Source organism: Oncorhynchus tshawytscha, linkage group LG13 (assembly GCF_018296145.1).
Source record: "Oncorhynchus tshawytscha isolate Ot180627B linkage group LG13, Otsh_v2.0, whole genome shotgun sequence".
NCBI classification, from domain to species: domain Eukaryota; kingdom Metazoa; phylum Chordata; class Actinopteri; order Salmoniformes; family Salmonidae; genus Oncorhynchus; species Oncorhynchus tshawytscha.
Window position 1 is genome coordinate 93793599 of NC_056441.1, and position 23509 is coordinate 93817107.

Genomic DNA, 23509 nt, shown 5'->3' on the forward strand with positions numbered 1-23509 from the left:
CTTGTGGAATAAGTCAGACATACCTGTAAGGAATAAGTCATTGTTCTACCCCAGCTGGCATGAGAGGAATATTGACTTTGTTCTTGATGTTTTCGACAACAAGGGTAATAATTCTCACATGTGAACCATTTATAACATTGGAAGTTTCTCCAATACCTTTCAGAGAGTTTATTTCTGTGATCAAAGTCGTTCCCGGTGGTCTAACGACACTAATGAAAACTCATCTTAGCTTTGATCAAAGTTTATATTTTATTGTTTGTTCCAGCATTTTCTCATTAATACACGTGTTCTGTTTTGTATGATGTAAGAATGTAAATTGTTGATCTGTATTTTGAATTAAAAAAAAATATATTTATAATAATAAATTAAATAAATATATATATAATAAATTTAATAAATAAATAAATTTATATATTTGTATGTCTGTCTCTGAACACTACATGTATACAACGTCATCCAATATTTACAACGTCATATTCATGTATTCATATATATCAATGTACTGTTTGTAGTAGAATATATATATCAATGTACTGTTTGTAGTAGAATATTATATATATATATATCAATGTACTGTTTGTAGTAGAATATATATATATATCAATGTACAAGTAGAATAGATATATATATATATATATATATATATTCTACTACAAACAGTACATTGATATATATATATTCTACTACAAACAGTACATTGATATATATATATTCTACTACAAACAGTACATTGATATATATATATATATATATATATATTCTACTACAAACAGTACATTGATATATATATTCTACTACAAACAGTACATTGATATATATATTCTACTACAAATATAGAAACGTGCCATTTTAACACACAGTACATTGACGTTGGGGAGCTGCTGGAGATGATGAATATGACGATGTAAAACATGTTCAGAGACCGACACACTTTCCCAAATGACACGATTAGAGGTCTATTGGTCCTGGCCAAAAGTAGTGCACTAAATAGGGAGGGATTTTGGACACACATTGCATGTCCAGTTCTTAGAGATTACATGTTGACTACAGTAATATTCATTCATATCATGGCAACACAGACAGCAGTTAAATTATTTTCAGTGGATTTTTAAAACATTTTTACCTTCATTTAACTAGGCAAGTCATTTAAGAACAAATTCTTGTTTTCAATGACTGCCTAGAAAACAGGCTAATATGTCCTCCTTCTGCTACTGAGCAGTTTACAGGCAATTATGGGGACATCTGTCCTTAACAGCATTAGAGGGACAGCCAGACGGACGGACAGCCAGACAGACGGACAGCCAGACGGCATCTCGATGGTACTATAGAGCCCCATTGTGAACACAGCTTCCTCTGCAGGCCTTTAACTATCAGTTAAATATAGTCTCAGTAAGAAAGGCACATACATTAATGAATACAGTTGGTTTAGGGAACACATTAACATGTACGTCATTTAGCAGATGCTCTTATCCAGAGTGACTTACAGAAGCAATTAGGGAAGGGACTCTTTTTTTATGGGGGGCTCAGTCGGGGTCTCAACTCACTGTTGACAGTTATAGTAATAGAATACAGTTATAGTAATAGAATACAGTTATAGTAATAGAATACAGTTATAGTAATAGAATACAGTTATAGTAATAGAGTACAGTTATAGTAATAGAGTACAGTTATAGTAATAGAGTACAGTTATAGTAATAGAATACAGTTATAGTAATAGAATACAGTTATAGTAATAGAATACAGTTATAGTAATAGAATACAGTTATAGTAATAGAATACAGTTATAGTAATAGAATACAGTTATAGTAATAGAATACAGTTATAGTAATAGAATACAGTTATAGTAATAGAATACACAAGGTAGAATTTCACCATTTTAATTGTGTATCAGTAGTTACTTAAATTAGCCCATGGCAGCAAAATGTTTTTGATTGGTAAATTAGTCTAGGGGGCAGCTATCCAAACTTGTAGTACCGATGGGGGCCCCTTGATCATCAGTAATCCTATTGCAGACGCTTGCCTTAACCCGATAGCAAAATGTGTAGAATGGCAGGAAAATACAATTTTTAAACTTGAAATATTTTGTCTTCACTGTGCAAAGGAGGGTGGCTAAAAATGTTTTGGTAAAAAGGTGTGACCCAGGAGCCACTGCGGCCCCTCCTGATGAGTTCAGTCTTTACGTGGTCCCCATCCCCACCAAAGTTGCCCATCCCTGAATTAGGGAAAAGTGCCTTACTGGCTAGACAACCTGCTGTCACATGACTTCGGAAAACAGAGGAAGCAGTATTAGATGAGTCTCAAACACAGAGGAGGAAATTGGAGGCAACATGTAACTCTCCGGCGTAGTTGTATGCACCTGTTAGAAATACAAAACAACCCAGAAAACAGTCTCTCTCTCGCCCTCTCACTTTATACATGCCAGCTAAAGTGGGCGGACAGACACAGACAACGGTCAGAAAACAACTGTCAGTCGTATCATAGCCTGTTGAGGTCAATACAGGCTGTTGAGGAGGGAAAGTGCGCAAAAAGTAGGATAATTTAAATCTATATTACTTACATATCGCCTCAGTTTCTTCTCTGGTGGGGACTTTCTCAGCCAGCCTTGGAAGATGATTTCTCCTCCACCGCTCATGCTGAACAAACAACCGCTTCTTCAAAAATCCTGTTCCGGTCTCTAAACCGCTACTGGTGTAATATACTTTCTTTAGTGCATAACGGGTCCCGTCCAGTTATTTGAGTCAATGTGGAATGGTGCTATCGGTGCCGGACACTGTTTGGTGCAGTCTGCTGCCCATTTATCTCGTTGGTCTATAGCGCAAGCCTGGCTGGGAGAGAGAGAGAGAGAGAGAGAGACAGAGAGAGGACGAGATGCTGCCTGACTGCTATTCGTCCTTGGTGTCACGCTCTGTCACCATAACGCACATAACTGAATCCCACCTCTAGCCGGTTCACGGAACCCGGAGCGCATCCACCGATCTTTCGTCCCTCTCTTATCGGGAGTTATTATGCGGCTGTGCTGGGCGGTTAACTAGCATCGATCCCGGCGAGCGGCGGGTGAACTCAACGGATCCCGGTGATGTAGGAAGTAGTGAAGGGTGTCTCTGCACTTTGTTTTCCAATTCACACCACGCCCACTGAACTACAGGGATGGGCTCCGGGCAAGTAGAGCCGCGCTGGGATGAACAGACAGGAGCTGCGCCTTGGCTTGACGCAGACACAGCTCCTCTCTCTGATCAGCCCAGCGCTGCTGTTCTTGCCCGGAGTCCATTATGCGCTGAAGCAGTCAGACGCTACATAGTGTAGTATAAACGACACACCCACTGGTTGAATCAACAGCGTTTCCACGTCATTTCCATCCCCCAAAAATTCTACGTGACGATGTTGAATCAACGTGGACAACTGATTGGATTGAAAAACATATTTTACATCAACATGTGGGAATGTCATATTTTTCTCACTCAACTTTTAACCCAAATCCTGTGACATGTTTTTGTTGATTTCACGTTAATTCACTTTAGTTGACAACTCAACCAAATGTAAATCAGAACTAAATGTTGAACTGGTGTCCGTGCTCAGTGGGCAGAGGCAAATTAAATTGCGAACATGTAAACAGGAATAAACTATAGCAGAAAGACTACGTGTTTACTTAGAGAAACCGTAATGTAAAAAATGGTGAATGGAAAGTATGATCTGAGCTGCAATTAATAGGAGTGTAAATAGAACAATTGGTTTCTTCCAACTTTTTATGCGTGAAAGTCAAATTAATTAGTAGGCTAATATATGTTACTAAGATAAAATTGTATTCTACCTATAAGTTGAGTTGAGAAACTTGTGGGTTGATTAACTGCGAATCTTTCGTCAGTGACAGAAAGACACACAGGATACAGAACATAAAGATTAAGAAATGAGGAAGAGGTGTGAAAACGCACCATCTAGTGGATAAAAGAGACACTACACTACATAGCTTTGGTCCAGGGCCCGGTTTCCCAAAAGCATCTTAAGGCTAGGTTCATCTGGGTATTACTGCATTCCTCTACTAGTGAAGGAACGGGCACTAACGTCCCAGACCAGAACTACCATTAGTCTGGACACGATTACCTAAGAAGGGTCATCATCACATACCTATAGGAACTGGCTGTGAAGTCAAAAGTTAATCGTTCTTCATCGTTGTTTCGTCATTATAATACAAACAGCAGTGACCTTGTCTGTGTACCTGAAGGACTCTTGGAAACAGTAGTGACCTTGTCTGTGCATCTGAAGGACTCTTGGAAACAGTAGTGACCTTGTCTGTGCACCTAAAGGACTATGGGAAACAGTAGTGACCTTGTCTGTGCACCTGAAGGACTCTTGGAAACAGTAGTGACCTTGTCTGTGCATCTGAAGGACTCTTGGAAAGGCACCCCAGTACACCTGCCACGCACTAGTGCACCCCTACTTCCTGCCACGCACTCGGCACCCCTACTTCCTGCCACGCACTCGGCACCCCTACTTCCTGCCACGCACTCGGCACCCCTACTTCCTGCCACGCACTCGGCACCCCAACTTCCTGCCACGCACTCGGCACCCCTACTTCCTGCCACGCACTCGGCACCCCTACTTCCTGCCACGCACTCGGCACCCCTACTTCCTGCCACGCACTCGGCACCCCTACTTCCTGCCACGCACTCAGCACCCCTACTTCCTGCCACGCACTCGGCACCCCTACTTCCTGCCACGCACTCCGCACCCCTACTTCCTGCAACACACTCGGCACCCCTACTTCCTGCAACGCACTCGGCACCCCTACTTCCTGCAACACACTCGGCACCCCTACTTCCTGCAACGCACTCGGCACCCCTACTTCCTGCAACACACTCGGCACCCCTACTTCCCACGGCTATGCATTTAAACACTATTTTTGACAGTTTCTCATATGAACAACAACAGACAACATTTGATCATTTTAACATTTTATAAATCAAAAAACAGTGACATCTTTACAAAACAAATCATCTGACCATAGTGACACATCCATTGAGTGGACAAAACATTATGAACACCTGCTTTTTCCATGACATAGACAGACCAGGTGAATCCAGGTTATGATCCCTTATTGATGCCACTTGTTAAATCCACTTTAATCAGTGTAGATGAAGAGGAGGATGACAGGTTAAAGAAGGATTTTTAAGCCTTGAGACCATAGAGACATGGATTGTGTCTGTGTGTCGTTCAGAGGAAGACACAATAGATTTAAGTGCCTTTGAACGGGGTATGGTAGTAGGTGCACTGGTTTGTGTCAAGAACTGCAACGCTGCTGGGTTTTTCACACTCAACAGTTTCCTGTGTGTATCCAGAATGGTCCACCACCCAAAGGACACCCAGCTAGACAACAGTACGAAGCATTGGAGTCAACATGGGCCAGCATCCCTGTGGAACGCTTTCAACACCTTGTAGAATCCATGTCCCGATGAATTGAGGCTGTTCTGAAGGGGGGGGGTGCAACTCAATATTAGGAAGGTGTTCTTAATGTTTGGTATACTCAGTGTACAGTTTACAGAAGGCAAGAGTGGGAGTATCTGGGGAATGGAATAACGTCTTTGATGTTGTCGACCCCCAAAACACACTGCAGGTAGCGCTCAAAGCCCATACCAAACCCACCGTGAGGGACAGAACCAAACCGCCTCAGATCCAAATACCTAGACAGACAGAATATAGTAGATTACAATATAACAGAATCAAACCGAGTAGAACAGAATAGAACAGTGTAGAGTAGAATAGAACAGAACAGAACAGTGTAGAGTAGAATAGAACAGAATAGAACAGTGTAGAGTAGAATAGAACAGAATAGAACAGTGTAGAGTAGAATAGAACAGAATAGAACAGTGTAGAGTAGAATAGAACAGAATAGAACAGTGTAGAGTAGAATAGAACAGAATAGAACAGTGTAGAGTAGAATAGAACAGTGTAGAGTAGAATAGAACAGTGTAGAGTAGAATATAACAGAACAGAACAGTGTAGAGTAGAATAGAACAGAACAGTGTAGAGTAGAACAGAATAGAACAGAACAGTGTAGAGTAGAATAGAACAGAATAGAACAGTGTAGAGTAGAATAGAACAGAATAGAACAGTGTAGAGTAGAATATAACAGAATAGAACAGTGTAGAGTAGAATATACCAGAATAGAACAGTGTAGAGTAGAATAGAACAGAATAGAACAGTGTAGAGTAGAATATAACAGAATAGAACAGTGTAGAGTAGAATATACCAGAATAGAACAGTGTAGAGTAGAATATACCAGAATAGAACAGTGTAGAGTAGAATAGAACAGAACAGTGTAGAGTAGAATAGAACAGAACAGTGTAGAGTAGAATATAACAGAACAGAACAGTGTAGAGTAGAATAGAACAGTGTAGAGCAGAATAGAACAGAACAGAACAGAGTAGAATAGAACAGTGTAGAGTAGAATAGAACAGAACAGTGTAGAGTAGAACAGAATAGTGTAGAGTAGAATAGAACAGAACAGAGTAGAATAGAACAGTGTAGAGTAGAATAGAACAGAACAGTGTAGAGTAGAACAGAATAGTGTAGAGTAGAATAGAACAGAACAGAGTAGAATAGAACAGTGTAGAGTAGAATAGAACAGAACAGAACAGTGTAGAGTAGAACAGAATAGTGTAGAGTAGAATAGAACAGTGTAGAGTAGAATAGAACAGAACAGAGTAGAACAGAACAGTGTAGAATAGAACAGAACAGAACAGTGTAGAGTAGAATAGAACAGAACAGAACAGTGTAGAGTAGAATAGAACAGAATAGAACAGTGTAGAGTAGAATAGAACAGAACAGTGTAGAGTAGAATATAACAGTGTAGAGTAGAATATAACAATGTAGAGTAGAATATAACAATGTAGAGTACAATATAACAGTGTAGAGTAGAATATAACAATGTAGAGTAGAATATAACAGTGTAGAGTAGAATATAACAGTGTAGAGTAGAATATAACAATGTAGAGTAGAATATAACAATGTAGAGTAGAATATAACAGTGTAGAGTAGAATATAACAATGTAGAGTAGAATATAACAGTGTAGAGTAGAATATAACAATGTAGAGTAGAATATAACAGTGTAGAGTAGAATATACCAGAATAGAACAGTGTAGAGTAGAATATACCAGAATAGAACAGTGTAGAGTAGAATAGAACAGAACAGTGTAGAGTAGAACAGAACAGAACAGTGTAGAGTAGAATAGAACAGAACAGTGTAGAGTAGAATAGAACAGAACAGTGTAGAGTAGAACAGAACAGAACAGTGTAGAGTAGAATAGAACAGTGTAGAGTAGAACAGAATAGAACAGTGTAGAGTAGAATAGAACAGAACAGTGTAGAACAGAACAGAATAGAACAGTGTAGAGTAGAATATAACAACGTAGAGTAGAATATAACAGTGTAGAGTAGAATATAACAATGTAGAGTAGAATATAACAGTGTAGAGTAGAATATAACAACGTAGAGTAGAATATAACAACGTAGAGTAGAATATAACAATGTAGAGTAGAATATAACAATGTAGAGTAGAATATAACAGTGTAGAGTAGAATATACCAGAATAGAACAGTGTAGATTAGAATATACCAGAATAGAACAGAATATAACAGTGTAGAGTAGAATATAACAGTGTAGAGTAGAATATAACAATGTAGAGTAGAATATAACAGTGTAGAGTAGAATATACCAGAATAGAACAGTGTAGAGTAGAATATACCAGAATAGAACAGTGTAGAGTAGAATATACCAGAATAGAACAGTGTAGAGTAGAACAGAACAGTGTAGAGTAGAATAGAACAGAACAGTGTAGAGTAGAATAGAACAGAACAGTGTAGAGTAGAATAGAACAGAACAGTGTAGAGTAGAACAGAATAGAACAGTGTAGAGTAGAACAGAACAGAGTAGAGTAGAACAGAATAGAACAGTGTAGAGTAGAGTAGAATAGAACAGAACAGTGTAGAGGAGAATATAACAGAACAGTGTAGAGTAGAATAGAACAGAACAGTGTAGAGGAGAATATAACAGTGTAGAGTAGAATATAACAGTGTAGAGTAGAATATACCAGAATAGAACAGTGTAGAGTAGAATATACCAAAATAGAACAGTGTAGAGTAGAATAGAACAGAACAGAACAGTGTAGAGTAGAATATAACAGAACAGAACAGTGTAGAGTAGAATATAACAGAACAGTGTAGAGTAGAATATAACAGAACAGTGTAGAGTAGAACAGAACAGTGTAGAGTAGAATAGAACAGAATAGAACAGTGTAGAGTAGAATAGAAAAGAACAGAACAGTGTAGAGTAGAATAGAACAGTGTAGAGTAGAATATAACAGAATAGAACAGTGTAGAGTAGAATAGAACAGAACAGTGTAGAGTAGAATATAACAGAATAAAACAGAACAGTGTAGAGTAGAATAGAACAGAACAGAGTAGAGTAGAACAGAACAGAACAGTGTAGAGTAGAACAGAACAGAACAGTGTAGAGTAGAATATAACAGAATAGAACAGTGTAGAGTAGAATATAACAGAATAGAACAGAACAGTGTAGAGTAGAACAGAACAGAACAGAACAGAACAGTGTAGAGTAGAATATAACAGAATAGAACAGTGTAGAGTAGAATATAACAGAATAGAACAGTGTAGAGTAGAATATAACAGAATAGAACAGTGTAGAGTAGAATAGAACAGAATATAACAGTGTAGAGTAGAATAGAACAGTGTAGAGTAGAATAGAACAGTGTAGAGTAGAATAGAACAGAATAGAACAGTGTAGAGTAGAATAGAACAGAACAGAACAGTGTAGAGTAGAATATAACAATGTAGAGTAGAATAGAACAGAATATAACAGTGTAGAGTAGAATAGAACAGTGTAGAGTAGAATAGAACAGTGTAGAGTAGAATATAACAGTGTAGAGTAGAATATAACAGTGTAGAATAGAATATAACAGTGTAGAGTAGAATATAACAGTGTAGAGTAGAATATAACAATGTAGAGTAGAATATAACAGTGTAGAGTAGAATATAACAATGTAGAGTAGAATATAACAATGTAGAGTAGAATATAACAGTGTAGAGTAGAATATAACAGAATAGAACAGAACAGTGTAGAGTAGAATATAACAGAATAGAACAGTGTAGAGTAGAATATAACAATGTAGAGTAGAATATAACAATGTAGAGTAGAATATAACAATGTAGAGTAGAATATAACAGTGTAGAGTAGAATAGAACAATGTAGAGTAGAATACAACAGTGTAGAATAGAATATAACAGAACAATGTAGAATAGAATATAACAATGTAGAGTAGAATATAACAGTGTAGAGTAGAATATAACAGTGTAGAGTAGAATAGAACAATGTAGAGTAGAATAGAACAGAACAGTGTAGAGTAGAATAGAACAATGTAGAGTAGAATATAACAGAATAGTGTAGAGTAGAATATAACAGAACAGTGTAGAGTAGAATAGAACAGTGTAGAGTAGAATATAACAGAACAAAAACAGTGTAGAGTAGAATAGAATAGAACAGAACAGTGTAGAGTAGAATAGAACAGAATAGAACAGTGTAGAGTAGAATATACCAGAATAGAACAGTGTAGAGTAGAATAGAACAGAACAGTGTAGAGTAGAATATACCAGAATAGAACAGTGTAGAGTAGAATATAACAGAACAGTGTAGAGTAGAACAGAACAGAATAGAACAGTGTAGAGTAGAATAGAACAGAACAGTGTAGAGTAGAATATACCAGAATATAACAGTGTAGAGTAGAATAGAACAGAACAGTGTAGAGTAGAATAGAACAGTGTAGAGTAGAATAGAAAAGAACAGAACAGTGTAGAGTAGAATAGAACAGAACAGTGTAGAGTAGAATAGAATAGAACAGTGTAGAGTAGAATAGAAAAGAACAGAACAGTGTAGAGTAGAATAGAACAGAACAGAGTAGAATAGAACAGTGTAGAGTAGAATAGAACAGAACAGTGTAGAGTAGAACAGAATAGTGTAGAGTAGAATAGAACAGAACAGAGTAGAATAGAACAGTGTAGAGTAGAATAGAACAGAACAGAGTAGAACAGAACAGTGTAGAGTAGAACAGAATAGTGTAGAGTAGAATAGAACAGTGTAGAGTAGAATAGAACAGAACAGAGTAGAACAGTGTAGAATAGAACAGAACAGAACAGTGTAGAGTAGAATAGAACAGAACAGAACAGTGTAGAGTAGAATAGAACAGAACAGAGTAGAGTAGAACAGAATAGAACAGTGTAGAGTAGAATAGAACAGAACAGTGTAGAGTAGAATATAACAGTGTAGAGTAGAATAGAACAGAACAGTGTAGAGTAGAACAGAATAGAACAGTGTAGAGTAGAATAGAACAGAACAGTGTAGAGTAGAATATAACAGTGTAGAGTAGAATATAACAGTGTAGAGTAGAATATAACAATGTAGAGTAGAATATAACAATGTAGAGTAGAATATAACAGTGTAGAGTAGAATATAACAATGTAGAGTAGAATATAACAGTGTAGAGTAGAATATAACAGTGTAGAGTAGAATATAACAATGTAGAGTAGAATATAACAGTGTAGAGTAGAATATAACAATGTAGAGTAGAATATAACAGTGTAGAGTAGAATATAACAATGTAGAGTAGAATATAACAGTGTAGAGTAGAATATAACAATGTAGAGTAGAATATAACAGTGTAGAGTAGAATATACCAGAATAGAACAGTGTAGAGTAGAATATACCAGAATAGAACAGTGTAGAGTAGAATAGAACAGAACAGTGTAGAGCAGAATAGAACAGTGTAGAGTAGAATAGAACAGAACAGTGTAGAACAGAACAGAATAGAACAGTGTAGAGTAGAATATAACAGTGTAGAGTAGAATATAACAATGTAGAGTAGAATATAACAGTGTAGAGTAGAATATAACAATGTAGAGTAGAATATAACAATGTAGAGTAGAATATACCAGAATAGAACAGTGTAGAGTAGAATATACCAGAATAGAACAGAATATAACAGTGTAGAGTAGAATATAACAGTGTAGAGTAGAATATAACAATGTAGAGTAGAATATAACAATGTAGAGTAGAATATACCAGAATAGAACAGTGTAGAGTAGAATATACCAGAATAGAACAGTGTAGAGTAGAACAGAACAGTGTAGAGTAGAATAGAACAGAACAGTGTAGAGTAGAATAGAACAGAACAGTGTAGAGTAGAATAGAACAGAACAGTGTAGAGTAGAATAGAACAGAACAGTGTAGAGTAGAACAGAACAGAACAGAACAGTGTAGAGTAGAACAGAACAGAATAGAACAGTGTAGAGTAGAATAGAACAGAACAGTGTAGAGTAGAATATACCAGAATATAACAGTGTAGAGTAGAATAGAACAGAACAGTGTAGAGTAGAATAGAACAGTGTAGAGTAGAATAGAAAACAGAACAGTGTAGAGTAGAATAGAACAGAACAGTGTAGAGTAGAATAGAATAGAACAGTGTAGAGTAGAATAGAAAAGAACAGAAACAGTGTAGAGTAGAATAGAACAGAACAGAGTAGAATAGAATAGAACAGTGTAGAGTAGAATAGAACAGAACAGTGTAGAGTAGAACAGAATAGTGTAGAGTAGAATAGAACAGAACAGAGTAGAATAGAACAGTGTAGAGTAGAATAGAACAGAACAGTGTAGAGTAGAATAGAACAGAACAGTGTAGAGTAGAATAGAACAGAACAGTGTAGAGTAGAACAGAACAGAACATAACAGTGTAGAGTAGAATAGAACAATAGAACAGTGTAGAATAGAACAGTGTAGAGTAGAATAGAACAGAACAGTGTAGAGTAGAACAGAATATAACAGTGTAGAGTAGAATAGAACAGAACAGTGTAGAGTAGAATAGAACAGTGTAGAGTAGAATAGAAAACAGAACAGTGTAGAGAGAATAGAACAGAACAGTGTAGAGTAGAATAGAACAGAACAGTGTAGAGTAGAATAGAAAAGAACAGAACAGTGTAGAGTAGAATAGAACAGAACAGAGTAGAATAGAACAGTGTAGAGAATAGAACAGAACAGTGTAGAGTAGAACAGAATAGTGTAGAGTAGAATAGAACAGAACAGAGTAGAATAGAACAGTGTAGAATAGAATAGAACAGAAACGGAGTAGAACAGAACAGTGTAGAGTAACAGAACAGAATAGTAACAGAAACAGAACAGAACAGTGTAGAGTAGAATAGAACAGAACAGAGTAGAGAACAGAATAGAACAGTGTAGAGTAGAATAGAGTAGAATAGAACAGAACAGTGTAGAGTAGAATATAACAGTGTAGAGTAGAATAGAACAGAACAGTGTAGAGTAGAACAGAATAGAACAGTGTAGAGTAGAATAGAACAGAACAGTGTAGAGTAGAATATAACAGTGTAGAGTAGAATAGAATATAACAGTGTAGAGTAGAATATAACAATGTAGAGTAGAATATAACAGAAATGTAGAGTAGAATATAACAGTGTAGAGTAGAATATAACAATGTAGAGTAGAATATAACAGTGTAGAGAATATAGAATATAACAGTGTAGAGTAGAATATAGAATATAACAATGTAGAGTAGAATATAAATATAACAGTGTAGAGTAGAATATAACAATGTAGAGTAGAATATAACAGTGTAGAGTAGAATATAACAATGTAGAGTAGAATATAACAGTGTAGAGTAGAATATAACAATGTAGAGTAGAATATACCAGAATAGAACAGTGTAGAGTAGAATATACCAGAATAGAACAGTGTAGAGTAGAATAGAACAGAACAGTGTAGAGCAGAATAGAACAGTGTAGAGTAGAATAGAACAGAACAGTGTAGAGTAGAACAGAACAGTGTAGAGTTGAATAGAACAGTGTAGAGTAGAACAGAATAGAACAGTGTAGAGTAGAATAGAACAGAACAGTGTAGAACAGAACAGAATAGAACAGTGTAGAGTAGAATATAACAGTGTAGAGTAGAATATAACAATGTAGAGTAGAATATAACAGTGTAGAGTAGAATATAACAGTGTAGAGTAGAATATAACAATGTAGAGTAGAATATAACAGTGTAGAGTAGAATATAACAATGTAGAGTAGAATATAACAGTGTAGAGTAGAATATAACAATGTAGAGTAGAATATAACAGTGTAGAGTAGAATATAACAATGTAGAGTAGAATATAACAGTGTAGAGTAGAATATACCAGAATAGAACAGTGTAGAGTAGAATATACCAGAATAGAACAGTGTAGAGTAGAATAGAACAGAACAGTGTAGAGCAGAATAGAACAGTGTAGAGTAGAATAGAACAGAACAGTGTAGAACAGAACAGAATAGAACAGTGTAGAGTAGAATATAACAGTGTAGAGTAGAATATAACAATGTAGAGTAGAATATAACAGTGTAGAGTAGAATATAACAATGTAGAGTAGAATATAACAATGTAGAGTAGAATATACCAGAATAGAACAGTGTAGAGTAGAATATACCAGAATAGAACAGAATATAACAGTGTAGAGTAGAATATAACAGTGTAGAGTAGAATATAACAATGTAGAGTAGAATATAACAGTGTAGAGTAGAATAGAACAGAACAGTGTAGAGTAGAATATACCAGAATATAACAGTGTAGAGTACAATAGAACAGAACAGTGTAGAGTAGAATAGAACAGTGTAGAGTAGAATAGAAAACAGAACAGTGTAGAGTAGAATAGAACAGAAACAGTGTAGAGAATAGAACAATAGAATAGAAAGAACAGAACAGTGTAGAGTAGAATAGAACAGTGTAGAGTAGAAAAGAACAGAACAGTGTAGAGAATAGAACAGAACAGAGTAGAATAGAACAGTGTAGAGTGAATAGAACAGAACAGTGTAGAGTAGAACAGAATAGTGAACAGAACAGAACAGAGTAGAATAGAACAGTGTAGAGTAGAATAGAACAGAACGGAGTAGAACAGAACAGTGTAGAGTAGAACAGAATAGTGTAGAGTAGAATAGAACAGTGTAGAGTAGAATAGAACAGAACAGAGTAGAACAGAACAGTGTAGAGTAGAATAGAACAGAACAGAACAGTGTAGAGTAGAATAGAACAGAACAGAACAGTGTAGAGTAGAATAGAACAGAACAGAGTAGAGTAGAACAGAATAGAACAGTGTAGAGTAGAATAGAACAGAACAGTGTAGAGTAGAATATAACAGTGTAGAGTAGAATAGAACAGAACAGTGTAGAGTAGAACAGAATAGTGTAGAGTAGAATAGAACAGAACAGAGTAGAATAGAACAGTGTAGAGTAGAATAGAACAGAACGGAGTAGAACAGAACAGTGTAGAGTAGAACAGAATAGTGTAGAGTAGAATAGAACAGTGTAGAGTAGAATAGAACAGAACAGAGTAGAACAGAACAGTGTAGAGTAGAATAGAACAGAACAGAACAGTGTAGAGTAGAATAGAACAGAACAGAACAGAACAGTGTAGAGTAGAATAGAACAGAACAGAGTAGAGTAGAACAGAATAGAACAGTGTAGAGTAGAATAGAACAGAACAGTGTAGAGTAGAATATAACAGTGTAGAGTAGAATAGAACAGAACAGTGTAGAGTAGAACAGAATAGAACAGTGTAGAGTAGAATAGAACAGAACAGTGTAGAGTAGAATATAACAGTGTAGAGTAGAATATAACAGTGTAGAGTAGAATATAACAATGTAGAGTAGAATATAACAATGTAGAGTAGAATATAACAGTGTAGAGTAGAATATAACAATGTAGAGTAGAATATAACAGTGTAGAGTAGAATATAACAGTGTAGAGTAGAATATAACAATGTAGAGTAGAATATAACAGTGTAGAGTAGAATATAACAATGTAGAGTAGAATATAACAGTGTAGAGTAGAATATAACAATGTAGAGTAGAATATAACAGTGTAGAGTAGAATATAACAATGTAGAGTAGAATATACCAGAATAGAACAGTGTAGAGTAGAATATACCAGAATAGAACAGTGTAGAGTAGAATAGAACAGAACAGTGTAGAGCAGAATAGAACAGTGTAGAGTAGAATAGAACAGAACAGTGTAGAGTAGAACAGAACAGTGTAGAGTTGAATAGAACAGTGTAGAGTAGAACAGAATAGAACAGTGTAGAGTAGAATAGAACAGAACAGTGTAGAACAGAACAGAATAGAACAGTGTAGAGTAGAATATAACAGTGTAGAGTAGAATATAACAATGTAGAGTAGAATATAACAGTGTAGAGTAGAATATAACAGTGTAGAGTAGAATATAACAATGTAGAGTAGAATATAACAGTGTAGAGTAGAATATAACAATGTAGAGTAGAATATAACAGTGTAGAGTAGAATATAACAATGTAGAGTAGAATATAACAGTGTAGAGTAGAATATAACAATGTAGAGTAGAATATAACAGTGTAGAGTAGAATATACCAGAATAGAACAGTGTAGAGTAGAATATACCAGAATAGAACAGTGTAGAGTAGAATAGAACAGAACAGTGTAGAGCAGAATAGAACAGTGTAGAGTAGAATAGAACAGAACAGTGTAGAACAGAACAGAATAGAACAGTGTAGAGTAGAATATAACAGTGTAGAGTAGAATATAACAATGTAGAGTAGAATATAACAGTGTAGAGTAGAATATAACAATGTAGAGTAGAATATAACAATGTAGAGTAGAATATACCAGAATAGAACAGTGTAGAGTAGAATATACCAGAATAGAACAGAATATAACAGTGTAGAGTAGAATATAACAGTGTAGAGTAGAATATAACAATGTAGAGTAGAATATAACAGTGTAGAGTAGAATATACCAGAATAGAACAGTGTAGAGTAGAATATACCAGAATAGAACAGTGTAGAGTAGAATATACCAGAATAGAACAGTGTAGAGTAGAACAGAACAGTGTAGAGTAGAATAGAACAGAACAGTGTAGAGTAGAATAGAACAGAACAGTGTAGAGTAGAATAGAACAGAACAGTGTAGAGTAGAATAGAACAGAACAGTGTAGAGTAGAACAGAACAGAACAGAACAGTGTAGAGTAGAACAGAACAGAATAGAACAGTGTAGAGTAGAATAGAACAGAACAGTGTAGAGTAGAATATACCAGAATATAACAGTGTAGAGTAGAATATACCAGAATATAACAGTGTAGAGTAGAATAGAACAGAACAGTGAATATAGAACAGTGTAGAGTAGAATAGAAAACAGAACAGTGTAGAGTAGAATAGAACAGAACAGTGTAGAGTAGAATAGAATAGAACAGTGTAGAGTAGAATAGAAAAGAACAGAACAGTGTAGAGTAGAATAGAACAGAAACAGAACAGTGTAGAGTAGAATAGAACAGAACAGTGTAGAGAGTAGAACAGAACAGTGTAGAGTAGAATAGAACAGAACAGAGTGGAATAGAACAGTGTAGAGTAGAATAGAACAGAACAGTGTAGAGTAGAATAGAACAGAACAGTGAATAGAACAGAACAGAACAGTGTAGAGTAGAACAGAACAGAACAGAACAGAACAGTGTAATAGAACAGAAACAGAACAGAATAGAACAGTGTACAGTAGAATAGAACAGAACAGTGTAGAGTAGAAGTAGAATAGAACAGAACAGAATATAACAGTGTAGAGTAGAATAGAACAGAACAGTGTAGAAGTAGAATAGAACAGTGTAGAGTAGAATAGAAAACAGAACAGTGAACAGAGTAGAATAGAACAGAACAGTGTAGAGTAGAATAGAATAGAACAGTGTAGAGTAGAATAGAAAAGAACAGAACAGTGTAGAGTAGAATAGAACAGAACAGAGTAGAATAGAACAGTGTAGAGTAGAATAGAACAGAACAGTGTAGAGTAGAACAGAATAGTGTAGAGTAGAATAGAACAGAACAGAGTAGAATAGAACAGTGTAGAGTAGAATAGAACAGAACGGAGTAGAACAGAACAGTGTAGAGTAGAACAGAATAGTGTAGAGTAGAATAGAACAGTGTAGAGTAGAATAGAACAGAACAGAGTAGAACAGAACAGTGTAGAGTAGAATAGAACAGAACAGAACAGTGTAGAGTAGAATAGAACAGAACAGAACAGTGTAGAGTAGAATAGAACAGAACAGAGTAGAGTAGAACAGAATAGAACAGTGTAGAGTAGAATAGAACAGAACAGTGTAGAGTAGAATATAACAGTGTAGAGTAGAATAGAACAGAACAGTGTAGAGTAGAACAGAATAGAACAGTGTAGAGTAGAATAGAACAGAACAGTGTAGAGTAGAATATAACAGTGTAGAGTAGAATATAACAATGTAGAGTAGAATATAACAATGTAGAGTAGAATATAACAGTGTAGAGTAGAATATAACAATGTAGAGTAGAATATAACAGTGTAGAGTAGAATATAACAGTGTAGAGTAGAATATAACAATGTAGAGTAGAATATAACAGTGTAGAGTAGAATATAACAATGTAGAGTAGAATATAACAGTGTAGAGTAGAATATAACAATGTAGAGTAGAATATAACAGTGTAGAGTAGAATATAACAATGTAGAGTAGAATATAACAGTGTAGAGTAGAATATACCAGAATAGAACAGTGTAGAGTAGAATATACCAGAATAGAACAGTGTAGAGTAGAATAGAACAGAACAGTGTAGAGCAGAATAGAACAGTGTAGAGTAGAATAGAACAGAACAGTGTAGAGTAGAACAGAACAGAACAGTGTAGAGTAGAATAGAACAGTGTAGAGTAGAACAGAATAGAACAGTGTAGAGTAGAATAGAACAGAACAGTGTAGAACAGAACAGAATAGAACAGTGTAGAGTAGAATATAACAGTGTAGAGTAGAATATAACAATGTAGAGTAGAATATAACAGTGTAGAGTAGAATATAACAATGTAGAGTAGAATATAACAATGTAGAGTAGAATATACCAGAATAGAACAGTGTAGAGTAGAATATACCAGAATAGAACAGAATATAACAGTGTAGAGTAGAATATAACAGTGTAGAGTAGAATATAACAATGTAGAGTAGAATATAACAGTGTAGAGTAGAATATACCAGAATAGAACAGTGTAGAGTAGAATATACCAGAATAGAACAGTGTAGAGTAGAATATACCAGAATAGAACAGTGTAGAGTAGAATAGAACAGTGTAGAGTAGAATAGAACAGAACAGTGTAGAGTAGAATAGAACAGAACAGTGTAGAGTAGAATAGAACAGAACAGTGTAGAGTAGAATAGAACAGAACAGTGTAGAGTAGAACAGAACAGAACAGAACAGTGTAGAGTAGAACAGAATAGAACAGTGTAGAGTAGAACAGAACAGTGTAGAGTAGAACAGAATAGAACAGTGTAGAGTAGAGTAGAATAGAACAGAACAGTGTAGAGGAGAATATAACAGAACAGTGTAGAGTAGAATAGAACAGAACAGTGTAGAGTAGAACAGAACAGAACAGAACAGTGTAGAGTAGAACAGAACAGAATAGAACAGTGTAGAGTAGAATAGAACAGAACAGTGTAGAGTAGAATATACCAGAATATAACAGTGTAGAGTAGAATATACCAGAATATAACAGTGTAGAGTAGAATAGAACAGAACAGTGTAGAGTAGAATAGAACAGTGTAGAGTAGAATAGAAAACAGAACAGTGTAGAGTAGAATAGAACAGAACAGTGTAGAGTAGAATAGAATAGAACAGTGTAGAGTAGAATAGAAAAGAACAGAACAGTGTAGAGTAGAATAGAACAGAACAGAGTAGAATAGAACAGTGTAGAGTAGAATAGAACAGAACAGTGTAGAGTAGAACAGAATAGTGTAGAGTAGAATAGAACAGAACAGAGTGGAATAGAACAGTGTAGAGTAGAATAGAACAGAACAGTGTAGAGTAGAATAGAACAGAACAGTGTAGAGTAGAATAGAACAGAACAGTGTAGAGTAGAACAGAACAGAACAGAACAGAAGTGTAGAGTAGAACAGAACAGAATAGAACAGTGTAGAGTAGAATAGAACAGAACAGTGTAGAGTAGAATATACCAGAATATAACAGTGTAGAGTAGAATAGAACAGAACAGTGTAGAGTAGAATAGAACAGTGTAGAGTAGAATAGAAAACAGAACAGTGTAGAGTAGAATAGAACAGAACAGTGTAGAGTAGAATAGAATAGAACAGTGTAGAGTAGAATAGAAAAGAACAGAACAGTGTAGAGTAGAATAGAACAGAACAGAGTAGAATAGAACAGTGTAGAGTAGAATAGAACAGAACAGTGTAGAGTAGAACAGAATAGTGTAGAGTAGAATAGAACAGAACAGAGTAGAATAGAACAGTGTAGAGTAGAATAGAACAGAACGGAGTAGAACAGAACAGTGTAGAGTAGAACAGAATAGTGTAGAGTAGAATAGAACAGTGTAGAGTAGAATAGAACAGAACAGAGTAGAACAGAACAGTGTAGAGTAGAATAGAACAGAACAGAACAGTGTAGAGTAGAATAGAACAGAACAGAACAGAACAGTGTAGAGTAGAATAGAACAGAACAGAGTAGAGTAGAACAGAATAGAACAGTGTAGAGTAGAATAGAACAGAACAGTGTAGAGTAGAATATAACAGTGTAGAGTAGAATAGAACAGAACAGAACAGAACAGTGTAGAGTAGAATAGAACAGAACAGAGTAGAGTAGAACAGAATAGAACAGTGTAGAGTAGAATAGAACAGAACAGTGTAGAGTAGAATATAACAATGTAGAGTAGAATATAACAGTGTAGAGTAGAATATAACAATGTAGAGTAGAATATAACAATGTAGAGTAGAATATACCAGAATAGAACAGTGTAGAGTAGAATATACCAGAATAGAACAGAATATAACAGTGTAGAGTAGAATATAACAGTGTAGAGTAGAATATAACAATGTAGAGTAGAATATAACAGTGTAGAGTAGAATATACCAGAATAGAACAGTGTAGAGTAGAATATACCAGAATAGAACAGTGTAGAGTAGAATATACCAGAATAGAACAGTGTAGAGTAGATAGAATAGAACAGTGTAGAGTAGAATAGAACAGAACAGTGTAGAGTAGAATAGAACAGAACAGTGTAGAGTAGAATAGAACAGAACAGTGTAGAGTAGAATAGAACAGAACAGTGTAGAGTAGAATAGAACAGAACAGTGTAGAGTAGAACAGAACAGAACAGAACAGTGTAGAGTAGAACAGAATAGAACAGTGTAGAGTAGAACAGAACAGTGTAGAGTAGAACAGAATAGAACAGTGTAGAGTAGAGTAGAATAGAACAGAACAGTGTAGAGGAGAATATAACAGAACAGTGTAGAGTAGAATAGAACAGAACAGTGTAGAGGAGAATATAACAGTGTAGAGTAGAATATAACAGTGTAGAGTAGAATATACCAGAATAGAACAGTGTAGAGTAGAATATACAAAAATAGAACAGTGTAGAGTAGAATAGAACAGAACAGAACAGTGTAGAGTAGAATATAACAGAACAGAACAGTGTAGAGTAGAATATAACAGAACAGTGTAGAGTAGAATATAACAGAACAGTGTAGAGTAGAACAGAACAGTGTAGAGTAGAATAGAACAGAATAGAACAGTGTAGAGTAGAATAGAAAAGAATAGAACAGTGTAGAGTAGAATAGAACAGAACAGTGTAGAGTAGAATATAACAGAATAAAACAGAACAGTGTAGAGTAGAATAGAACAGAACAGAGTAGAGTAGAACAGAACAGTGTAGAACAGAACAGAACAGTGTAGAGTAGAATATAACAGAATAGAACAGTGTAGAGTAGAATATAACAGAATAGAACAGAACAGTGTAGAGTAGAACAGAACAGAACAGTGTAGAGTAGAATATAACAGAATAGAACAGTGTAGAGTAGAATATAACAGAATAGAACAGTGTAGAGTAGAATATAACAGAATAGAACAGTGTAGAGTAGAATATAACAGAACAGTGTAGAGTAGAATATAACAGAACAGTGTAGAGTAGAACAGAACAGTGTAGAGTAGAATAGAACAGAATAGAACAGTGTAGAGTAGAATATAACAGAACAGTGTAGAGTAGAATATAACAGAATAAAACAGAACAGTGTAGAGTAGAATAGAACAGAACAGAGTAGAGTAGAACAGAACAGTGTAGAACAGAACAGAACAGTGTAGAGTAGAATATAACAGAATAGAACAGTGTAGAGTAGAATATAACAGAATAGAACAGTGTAGAGTAGAATATAACAGAATAGAACAGTGTAGAGTAGAATAGAACAGAATATAACAGTGTAGAGTAGAATAGAACAGTGTAGAGTAGAATAGAACAGTGTAGAGTAGAATAGAACAGAATAGAACAGTGTAGAGTAGAATAGAACAGAACAGAACAGTGTAGAGTAGAATATAACAATGTAGAGTAGAATAGAACAGAATATAACAGTGTAGAGTAGAATAGAACAGTGTAGAGTAGAATAGAACAGTGTAGAGTAGAATATAACAGTGTAGAGTAGAATATAACAGTGTAGAATAGAATATAACAATGTAGAGTAGAATATAACAGTGTAGAGTAGAATATAACAATGTAGAGTAGAATATAACAGTGTAGAGTAGAATATAACAATGTAGAGTAGAATATAACAATGTAGAGTAGAATATAACAGTGTAGAGTAGAATATAACAGAATAGAACAGAACAGTGTAGAGTAGAATATAACAGAATAGAACAGTGTAGAGTAGAATATAACAATGTAGAGTAGAATATAACAATGTAGAGTAGAATACAACAGTGTAGAATAGAATATAACAGAATATAACAGAACAATGTAGAATAGAATATAACAATGTAGAGTAGAATATAACAGTGTAGAGTAGAATATAACAATGTAGAGTAGAATATAACAGTGTAGAGTAGAATATAACAATGTAGAGTAGAATATAACAGTGTAGAGTAGAATATAACAGAATAGAACAGAACAGTGTAGAGTAGAATATACCAGAATAGAACAGTGTAGAGTAGAATAGAACAGAACAGTGTAGAGTAGAATATACCAGAATAGAACAGTGTAGAGTAGAGTAGAATAGAACAGAAGAAAACAGAACAGTGTAGAGTAGAATAGAACAGAACAGTGTAGAGTAGAATAGAACAGTGTAGAGTAGAATAGAACAGAATAGAACAGTGTAGAGTAGAATAGAACAGAACAGTGTAGAATAGAATAGAACAGTGTAGAATAGAATAGAACATAATAGAACAGTGTAGAGTAGAATAGAACAGAACAGTGTAGAGTAGAATAGAACAGAATAAAACAGTGTAGAGTAGAATAGAACAGAACAGAACAGTGCAGAGTAGAATAGAACAGAACAAAACATTGTAGAGTAGAGTAGAATAGAACAGAACAGTGTAGAGTAGAATAGAACAGAACAGTGTAGAGTAGAATAGAACAGTGTAGAGTAGAATAGAACAGTGTAGAGTAGAATATAACAATGTAGAGTAGAATATAACAATGTAGAGTAGAATACAACAGTGTAGAATAGAATATAACAGAATATAACAGAACAATGTAGAATAGAATAGAACAATGTAGAGTAGAATATAACAGTGTAGAATATAATATAACAGAATATAACAGAACAATGTAGAATAGAATATAACAATGTAGAGTAGAATATAACAGTGTAGAGTAGAATATAACAGTGTAGAGTAGAATAGAACAATGTAGAGTAGAATATAACAGAATAGTGTAGAGTAGAATATAACAGAACAGTGTAGAGTAGAATAGAACAGAACAAAAACAGTGTAGAGTAGAATAGAATAGAACAGAACAGTGTAGAGTAGAATAGAACAGAATAGAACAGTGTAGAGTAGAATATACCAGAATAGAACAGTGTAGAGTAGAATAGAACAGAACAGTGTAGAGTAGAATATACCAGAATAGAACAGTGTAGAGTAGAGTAGAATAGAACAGAAGAAAACAGAACAGTGTAGAGTAGAATAGAACAGAACAGTGTAGAGTAGAATAGAACAGTGTAGAGTAGAATAGAACAGAATAGAACAGTGTAGAGTAGAATAGAACAGAACAGTGTAGAGTAGAATAGAACAGAATAAAACAGTGTAGAGTAGAATAGAACAGAATAGAACAGTGCAGAGTAGAATAGAACAGAACAAAACATTGTAGAGTAGAGTAGAATAGAACAGAACAGTGTAGAGTAGAATAGAACAGTGTAGAGTAGAATAGAACAGAACAGTGTAGAGTAGAATATAACAGAACAGTGTAGAGTAGAATATAACAGTGTAGAGTAGAATATAACAGAACAGTGTAGAGTAGAATAGAACAGTGTAGAGTAGAATAGAACAGAACAGTGTAGAGTAGAATATAACAGAACAGTGTAGAGTAGAATATAACAGTGTAGAGTAGAATAGAACAGAACAGTGTAGAGTAGAATATAACAGAATAGAACAGTGTAGAGTAGAATATA

At 35.0% G+C, this 23509-nt stretch overlaps 2 protein-coding genes across 3 annotated transcripts in view; both read right to left on the bottom strand.

Annotated features, from left to right (window-relative positions):
• The window catches only part of LOC112235605 (GRB2-associated-binding protein 2), a 173404-nt gene extending 170066 nt beyond the window's left edge, over positions 1 to 3338 (bottom strand). The window contains exon 1 of one of the 2 annotated variants that reach the window (XM_042296545.1): positions 2558 to 3338. In XM_042296545.1, coding sequence (XP_042152479.1) covers positions 2558 to 2632 — 75 coding nt within the window. In that variant the 5' untranslated portion in view covers positions 2633 to 3338. The remainder of the gene's footprint in view (positions 1 to 2557) is intronic. The other variant, XM_042296544.1, reaches the window with a different exon arrangement.
• A 2088-nt stretch (positions 3339 to 5426) lies between these two features.
• Positions 5427 to 23509, bottom strand: part of LOC121839128 (probable asparagine--tRNA ligase, mitochondrial) — a 43804-nt gene continuing 25721 nt past the window's right edge. Inside the window, 1 exon segment of the mRNA XM_042296547.1 lies at positions 5427 to 5675. Within this exon segment, the coding sequence (XP_042152481.1) occupies positions 5531 to 5675 (145 nt within the window). The 3' untranslated portion in view covers positions 5427 to 5530.